General features: G+C 43.3%; 1 protein-coding gene across 2 annotated transcripts in view; it reads right to left on the bottom strand.

Annotated features, from left to right (window-relative positions):
• The window catches only part of LOC126547459 (uncharacterized), a 44,831-nt gene that overhangs the window by 18,835 nt on the left and 16,567 nt on the right, over positions 1-9,429 (bottom strand). The window contains exon 2 of one of the 2 annotated variants that reach the window (XM_072289019.1): positions 3,953-6,188. The exons of the other annotated variant lie outside the window; for it this stretch is intronic. Coding sequence (XP_072145120.1) covers positions 4,716-6,188 — 1,473 coding nt within the window. The 3' untranslated portion in view covers positions 3,953-4,715. Of the gene's footprint in view, positions 1-3,952; positions 6,189-9,429 lie in introns of those variants that run through there. 2 annotated transcript variants of the gene reach the window in all.

Below are 9,429 nucleotides of genomic sequence, written 5' to 3'. Positions count from 1 at the left end.
GTCTAGTATCATAGTATATATAACATTCATTTAACTAATATTCTGAGTATTTTCTTTCGCAAATTCTTAATTCAAATGATTATACTATGTTTTCACTGCAAAACCCCTTGCTCCCAATCAACAACACCACGCATAACCGCTGGCTACTTGGTCATTACCCTGTCGTCGGCGAGCTCCCTGAGGCACATTTGCTGTCGCGTGCGAGAGTTTTGTGGCGTCTTAATGTTCAGATGCTGTGGTCGGTGGTGGCGCTGCGCTGCTGCTGTGCTGCGCTTCCCCGCGGCCTGGCCTGACAGTTGCGATGCGAATTCGTCCCCGATTTCCACTGGGCGTCCCTTGTCGAGATGTGCCGCTTAGATATGCCGGCTCACCGCAGATTAGCTTAGACAGACTCCCACCGTCCGTGGGATTTGCCTTACTTTAAGGCAATTGATCGGAGGACCATCGGGCCTCCATGGAATAAACGAGCGGAGAAGAGAGCGCAGGTGCGCAGCCGTTGTCACGCAATCGTCATCAAGCTGTCGTCATTTTGTTGTCGTCATGCCGTTTTGCTCATGGTGCTATCGTCATCGTGCTGTCATCATCTCCACCGTCGTCACACCGTCGTTATCTCACTGCCACACCGTCTGGATAAACCTATGGACAATAATTTCTGCCCCACCATCAAGGAAACGCCGTCATAAACGTCAGCTCATGCTTCGGAAGTATTGCTAGTGGGTGAATTTGGTTCCTGCGGTCAGCATGGCTATTCGCTTACGGGGCAATCATCTTCGATGGTTACTGCACAATATTTTTTCCTTGTTCACGCTTGCATGCGCGCAGTGAACTAGTATTATCACCGTTTTGGTTAAGTGAACTCTAATGTGAAGGCCATGACCAGGCAGATAAGTGAATGATGAAAATCAACATATACTCCGATAAGGACAGTAAGTGTTGTGGGAAAAATTGTAGAATGCGTTGAGAAAATACCCCTTGAGAATGCATGCACCGCATAATCTCTCACGAGGTACGATTCACCTGGCTCTAAAGCAAGGGTCGTCCAATTATTTCTAGAAGATGACGTTATACTTCGCATTCGGCAGCGCCGTGACCACAACGCTCTAAGCCGTATTTTCCGAGAACAACGTAGGCATGCTTACCGCTAGAAAGAAAGTTTCACCCGACTTACGACGTCAGCCCAATCGTTTATCATTTGCTGCCGTAAACGTTTTACACGTCCGCAATGAAGAGAGCGTTGGTGGCACGGCTTTCATACACCCTATACAGTGGCCTTTCGCGTTTCGCAAGCATCGTGGGCATAATTAGTCGAAGACATACGCGTGAAGGCTACAGCACATATGAGCAAACGTGAAACGACTACATTTTTTTTGTATGCGTGTTATTATGTGTGTGTGTGTCGTTAGAGCTTTTCTTCCCCTAAAAACAGAACCACATGCGATACAGCTCGTCAGAAACTGACTCATAAGGTGTCTTGTGCATGCCCTAGAAGTTCACAAACGAGTGCTTGTGCCATAAAATTAATATAGAAAAATTTTCGTAATTCGCTATGCTGATGCAGCCAAACATTTCAACGAATTCTCTGACTTCCTTAATAGGACTGCCAATATGTCTTTGGCCTCAACCGGCTATGAGGCGTGACTTTTCAAAACATTATTTTTCTTTGTTTTTGCCGGATAAGACAGTATATTACATATTTATTATTTATTTATTTATTCAATACTGTCAATCCCGTCAGGGATCGTAACAGAAAGGGCATTCAAAAAAGTACACTGACATACAAACATGACAATAATAACGGTTTGGAAATACACATTAATACACAGAATAAACTTATACATCAGTAGCAGTAAAAAATATACAATCAGGTTCACGCTGCAAGATTTGGGTTGGACAGATAAATGTGTTAAAATGCAAAACAAAGGTAGTAACCAAGTGATACTGACAGTAAACAAAATAATTACTGAGATGTAAGTAGATCGTTTTCAACAAGCGTGATAAAAGCAGTTAGTGATGAACTATTAACAGAGCCCACGTTCAAAGCGTTCCAATCGCGTATAGTCTGTGGAAAGAATGAGTACCTGAAAGTGTCAGTGCGGAATGAATACTCGTTTAGTGTGTGGGGGGGCTTATAACGTGTTTTCCTCGTTTGAGATTTCGTTATGTATCGTGAGGTATCCAGATTTAATTGATTATTTATGAGTTGGTAAATGGTTTTAAGGCGCGCTAGTTTTGCTCTGTTTTGGAGGGTTAGCATCCCGGCTTGTTTGAGTAGCTCTGTCGGTGAGTCTGCTAGCCTATGTTTGTTAAATATGTATCTGAGCGCCTTTCTCTGAACGCCTTCAAGTTTTTTGATCAGCTTGTTAGTGAAAGGAAACCAAACTACGTTTGCATACTCTAGTACCGGTCTGACAAATGTTTTATATGCTAGTAACTTTATATCAGATGGTGCTAGTCTGAGGCGTCTATTAATGAAAAATAACTGTTTTAGTGCGGTTGCCGTGACTTTGTTAACGTGAGCATCCCATCTGAGGTCAGAGGTTAGTAATATGCCTAAGTATTTGTATTCACAGACAGAAACGAGCGGGATGCTGTTTAGTGTGTACTGAAAGAGTGATCTATGTTTTTTCCTAGTTACAGATAATACAACAGATTTATTAACGTTAATAGTCATCTGCCAATCTTCACACCATTTGGTTACTGATGCTATGGCGTTATTTAAAGCTATATGGTCGGCGACAGAGTTAATTTCCTGATATAGCACGCAGTCATCGGCAAAAAGTCTAATGTTGTTAAAGACGTTAGCAGGAAGGTCGTTTATAAAAATTAGGAATAACACTGGGGCTAAGACGCTTCCTTGTGGTACACCTGATGTGACATCAGCTGTTACGGATTTCTCGTTGTTAATTTCGACAAACTGAGTACGGTTAGTGAGGTAATCAGTAATCCAGTCTAAAATTGGGCCAGTTCCTAAAGTTAGTTCAAGCTTCCTAATAAGTTTTGGGTGTGACACATGGTCGAAGGCTTTCGAAAATCTAGGAAAATAAGGTCAATTTGTTTTTGGTGATCAATAGAGGTGGTTACGTCATGCACGAGTTCAATTAGTTGAGTAAGGGTAGAAAGTCCCTTTCGAAAGCCATGCTGGAAAGGTGTAAGAATTTGGTTATCTTCTAGATAGGTTGTTATGTGCTTTAAGATGATGTGTTCAAGTAGCTTGCATATTGTGCTGGTTAGTGAGATTGGTCTGAAGTTTGAAGGATCTGATTTGCTTCCTGATTTATGTATTGGTGTTATTTTCGCTGTTTTCCATTCTTTAGGAAGGGTGCAGGATGACAGGGATTTGTTAAAGAGTATTACTAAAAACTTCGCAATGCACTCGGCATATCTGCGCAGGAATGTGTTAGAAATGTTATCAGGCCCCGATCCTTTTTTAGTGTCTAAATTTAGTAGTAGGTTTAAGACTCCAGTTTCAGTCACAGTAAGGGGCCCTAGTTGCTTGCCGGTGCAGGGGCTATTGCGGGGTGCGTTTCCATCGTCGGTAGTAAAAATGGAACAAAAGTAGTTATTCAGTGTGGTTGCAGTATTTAGATTTTCCTCCGAGGACGGGTGACTGTCATTATGTACTTTAGGATTTAAGTAACGCCAGAACTTCTGGGGAGAATCTTTTAGGAAATTTGTTAGCGTATTTGAAAAATAGAATGCTTTAGCTATTTTGATTTTAGATTTTAAATCGTTAGTGGCTAATGCTAATTTTTCGGCTGTTCGTTCTGACGGGCGGCGTCGTTGCGTTTTTTTCAGTCGCCGGACCTTCCGTTTGGCATGAATTACAGTTCGAGTAATCCAAGGATTATTCTTTCGCGTTATTTTAGTCTTAGAAGGAACGAAATTAGTAATACAATATGATAGAATATTTTTAAACCTATGCCATAGAATTTCCATATCGGTATTAGTGTCATCTGAGAGTTGACGGAACAATGATAGCTCTTCAGATAATGTGTCAAGTATGCTAGTGTCGTCAGCTCGGCTGTAGTCAGGAAATGTTATTGTTCGGGATGAGGGTGTAGTGTAATGAAACGGGACGGAACACATTATTAGTTTGTGGTCAGACAGACCTTCAAGTACTTCTACATTCGCGTCATGATAAGGGAAATGATTGCTCAAAAACACTAAATCCAATATGTTAGAGCTAGTTCCTTGTACACGGGTAGGTTCTGTTACGATCTGCGTGAGGTTGAAGGAAAGCATCATATCGAAAACAACTTCCGCGCAAGGTGAATGATGTTGCAGTGTACTCCAGTCGATATCAGGAAGATTGAAGTCCCCTAGAAGTATTAGTCTGGTGCTCTTAACATGACGTTGTATATAAGTACATAATAATTGAAATATGTCTGAATCGGAACAAGGGCTGAGATAAACGCATCCAACTATGATATCGCCACTAGAAAAACAGAGTTTGCAAAAAATCGCTTCCACCCCTTCAACTTCAGGCATTGTAAGGAAAGGGACTTTATCTTTTATTAACAAAGCCACGCCTCCACCACGTGTCGGTCTGTCCTTACGAATTATAGCGTAGTTTGGGGGAGTTATTTCAAAATTGTTAATGTCTTTTGTTAGCCAGGTTTCCGTAATGGCTAGGAAGTCCGGCTCGAAACCCACTAGTAATGATTCAAGGTGACCGAGCTTGTTGACAATGCTACGCGCATTTATGTTCATGAACGTTATTTGGGACGTTGCTGGCGGCGTGGGCGAAGGGTTCGTGCTTCTGTGTCCTGGTTTTTTGTTTGGTTTGAAGCACTTGTAACAAGGCACACGTCTTTTTTTACATCGTCCCAAAAATATAGCTCCCCGTTTATCTTTAGTTTGTCGTAAACCAGAGAGACTTTACCGCCGGAATTTTTTTCTGGTTTGCCGTATTTCCACAAGTTTCTTCTAATGTCGCGAACGCGGGGTGAAAAATCTTCACTGATGGCAAACGCAGTTCCCTTTAGTTTGTGACAATTTCGCAAAACTTTTGCTTTGTCCCTGAAATCTAGAAGCTTCAGTATTATTGGCCTTGTTTTGTTTTCTTCCGGCCTACCTAACCTGTGAATCCGTTCGATCGCGACTTCATCCAATTGCAAGGAATCTTTGACAACCTTTTTATTCACAGAGCGCTCCAGGGACTCGTTATTTTCATCTTCTTCTTCTGGCATGCCATAGACTATGAGATTCGACCTTCTGGAGCGATTCTCGAGGTCGTCTAGCCTTAGTTCCAAGGATGACACCACTTGCTGTAAATTGGTTATCTGTTCCGTACATGAGGAAAGCTTGTCTTCTAGGAAACTTAAGTGCTCTAATTTGTTGTCGATTGCTGTTAGTCGTTCTTCTTTTATTTCTTTTATATCCTCTGCAATCTGTTTCAGCTGTCGTGAAAGTTCCGCCATATCGGGTCCAGGGTTAGTTTCAACATCGCCGGCAAGCAATACTAACTTTGTTATGTACACTACGTCAGACATTGCATCGAGAAGTACCGCAGGGCACGGCAGCACGACAAGACAACGCTCGCTAGAACGAAAGCATTTTCCAACACGCTTTCTTACCTGCACGAGGAAGACAAGCGGATTATTCATCTGTGCGCAAGCCCAGCTGCCGTGCCCTTTGGGTTGCGATGCCTCGTTGACAGCTTTTATAGTCCAGGTGGCCCGCAGCGCCGCTTCACACGACTGGTAGACTGCACTGTTGCTGCCGCTAGGAGTTGACGATGGTACTTCACGGAAACCATCCGAAGATAGTAGTATCGTAGGCGCCGAACAACTGTCATTTTGGCGCAGAAGCAAATGGGAGGCTTGGAAGTGTTGACACGGTTGTTGGTTTCCCGCCGGTATCACCAGCAGGCTGGCGATGAACTGCACGAGGAAGACAAGCGGATTATTCATCTGTGCGCAAGCCCAGCTGCCGTGCCCTTTGGGTTGCGATGCCTCGTTGACAGCTTTTATAGTCCAGGTGGCCCGCAGCGCCGCTTCACACGACTGGTAGACTGCACTGTTGCTGCCGCTAGGAGTTGACGATGGTACTTCACGGAAACCATCCGAAGATAGTAGTATCGTAGGCGCCGAACAACTGTCATTCTGGCGCAGAAGCAAATGGGAGGCTTGGAAGTGTTGACACGGTTGTTGGTTTCCCGCCGGTATCACCAGCAGGCTGGCGATGAACTGCACGAGGAAGACAAGCGGATTATTCATCTGTGCGCAAGCCCAGCTGCCGTGCCCTTTTACGATGGGTAACGCATTACTATACGATGGGTAACATATACGATGGGTAATGCATTACTAATATTGGTTGAACATGGTCTCTAATTTTCTTTAGAGGACATGATTTCTATAAGTATGGAGGGACACCTTTCTCCAAGGAAAATATACTAAGTGAGGGCGTAGCAATTACGAGCAGGAAGGCGCGAACTTCCGGTGCGGCGGCACTGAACTGAACAGAGTGTCCACAATAAGAGGAATACACCACAAGTGTTGACTTTGTTGCTTTTATCACACGCGGCTGTACCTTAGTGGTTATGTCATTGCGATGCTGAGGTTGCGGTAGTGGGTTCACATCCGGCGGCGGCAAAAAGCAAAAAACGTTTGTGTACTTTGATTTACGTGCACGTTAGGGAACCTCAGGTGGTCAGAATTAATCTGGAGTCTCCCCACTATGCGAGCTGCCTTCTAATCAGATCGTGATTCCCGCACGTAAAACCCCAGAATTTAACTATTTGTTATGGTTCTTCCTGTCATTATTATTGCATTTTGGTATTATCCTGGAATCAATTGAAACCAGTATCATTTCGCTTAATAACCACAAAGTGTTCATTATTGCAGACATTAATGTACCTGGAATATCATGGATTAATAGCACTGTATCCTACAATTCCTGTTACATTTCTGAAAAAACTGCCACTCCTTGCTTGACTTTATCGCTTTTAATTCCATGCAGCAGCTGAACTTCACTGAGCGCTGCTGCGGCAACGTTCAAGACCCTTTGCATTACGAATATTGATACTGCTTCCGTCATGCGTAGCAACGTGCATCTGGTTGTGCCAGACAACTTCCACCCTCATTTAATTGTTTGTTCAACTCTTGCAGCACAGAAACCCGCAGTGTACGTTCCAATCGCAATAAGAAACGCAGCTTCAGGCTACGTTGAAGGCTACGTTGGCTTGTACCATTATCTTGAATACGCTGACAGGTCGTTCGTAGATGGGACAGCTGATGCTGATGAATAGGTTAATTTGTTTAAGAAAGTCACTGAAGATAGCCTGCGTATATTCATGCCTACAAAAGCGCACAAGAAGTGAAACTTCCCTCATTGCTTTTCTAATGAACTAAAAAGGCAATTAACCTGAAATACTGCGCACGCAGAAATGCGGGGCGAACAGGCCTAGATATGTGGAAACATAAATTTAGGCGCTGTCGTTGTCTTTCCAAATTATAGCAGCTGTGTTCACAACGACTACGTTGAACGTGTTGAAGCCAGCATGATATCTAATTCAAAATATTTCTGGAGCTAAAAACTAAAGAGCACTGAAGATGTATGTCTTCTTGATGAAAATGACGATGTTGTTTTGAACACTGCTGATGTCTTTGCAGAACACTTCTGTTATGTATTTGATGTAAAATGTGCTTCTACCTCAAGTAACCTTCCTTCTCAGTCTGGTGCAGTGTGTAGGCTATCAGTCAATGAAGATCTTGTTACAAAGAGCCGCAAAGCTTCCTTTTTCTGTGGCGCTGATGTTATCCCTCCCACACTGCGTAAGATGTATGGAAGTATACTTGTCCTTGTTCTCACACGCCTCTTCAACAGTCCCCTAAAGACATTTCCTACCGCTTGGAACGTAGCACAGGTTGTGCCCCTACACAAATAGGTTGCTACTAACTACCAACCTATGTCTATGCTCTGCGTTGGGTCTAAAGTGTTTGAATCTGTATTACATTCCCTGCTTTCTGATAGTGCAAATAACATTTTAATGGTCAAACAGCATGGCTTTATATCAGGGCGCTCCCCAACAAATAACTTGGTCACATTTATGACCCATGCTTCCAGTGCGATACGTAATAGGGACCAATCAGAAGCGCTTTACTTTGACCCAAGTAAAACATTTGATGTAGTTTGCCATGAGATCCTCATTACAAAGCTCATGCAAATGGAGATACCTTCTTCCACCGCGGCCCCAGTACCTCATTACCTAAGCAATGAATTATGCTTCGTTGGCATTCATGGACACTGCTCCGTTAGTTATGATGTCACTAGCGGAGAGCCTCAAGGATTCGTTCTTGGTCCTCCTGTCTTCCTACTGCTCATAAACGACGTTTCGTCAGCAATTCAACACCCTTCATTTCTTCTATATCCTGACCACTTAAAACTATTTAAGACTGTCGACAGTGTTCACGACTGCATTGTCCTCCAAAAAGTTTTTTTTTTGTTTTGCTTTCAAACTGGTGTAGAGACAATAACTTAAGCTACTCTTAAGAAAGAACAGAGCGAGCGCTACACTGTACCCCCTAGATTTGAACAAACTCGCTCAGCAACATATTCTAATCTTGCTAACCTTTATCGTGTGTCGCAGGACTCCCACCCCCTTGTTGCTTTTCTGAAATGACATTTTACTGCTTGCCTTCTACTTCTAGAGTGCATGTCTCTGTAGTTTGGAGCGAAACGTGCAAATCTAATTCTAACCTCCTTGAATACATCTAGAATGAATTTATTTCTATTTTCAAGCACCGCTTTTGCCGTTATGGCGCTCATAGTCCAGCCGTTTCAACGATACCTTAACTATAGCCTCCAAAATAAAGACGTATTTAATCAGGCCTTCTGTTCCTCTATAAGATTGTCCATGGCTTTATACATTGTCCAAAGCTTCTTGATTACGTGCAATTGTCCATGCCGAAAAAGCATATCAGGCAGCATTAGGTGTTTTCTGCTTGGCCTTGTTGCATAAGAGACTGTCCCATGACTCGGTTTCAAGAGAGAGAGAGAGAGAGAAATGAAGAGGAAAGGAAGGGAGGTTAACCAGATATGAGCCTCCGGTTTGCTACCCTGCACTGAGGATGGGAGATAGGGGTTAGAAAGATGACAGAGAGGAAGAGGCTAAATAAACATAAAAACACGCACACTTGGAAACACACACACACAAAAGGCGTTCCAGTTAAAGACGTTCACAAAGGCCGGTAGATCGCAAAAAGCGCAATAGCGCTTGCACGGCCTTCTTATGTGACGTGAGGTCCCTTCGATGGTGCAGAATTCTTTTTTTCCGATAGCGGTTGGTCGTCCAGTTAGTCAAGTTCGTAGCGAAGGCATTCCCTCTGTGGACTGTACAGCGGGCAGGCGCACAAAATGTGGTCAATCGATTCTTCATGGCCTCAGTGGTCACATAGGCTTCAAAACACATGTAATAAGTATTTACCT

Source organism: Dermacentor andersoni, chromosome 1 (genome assembly GCF_023375885.2).
Source record: "Dermacentor andersoni chromosome 1, qqDerAnde1_hic_scaffold, whole genome shotgun sequence".
NCBI classification, from domain to species: domain Eukaryota; kingdom Metazoa; phylum Arthropoda; class Arachnida; order Ixodida; family Ixodidae; genus Dermacentor; species Dermacentor andersoni.
This window is presented reverse-complemented; position numbering and strand designations above follow the sequence as displayed.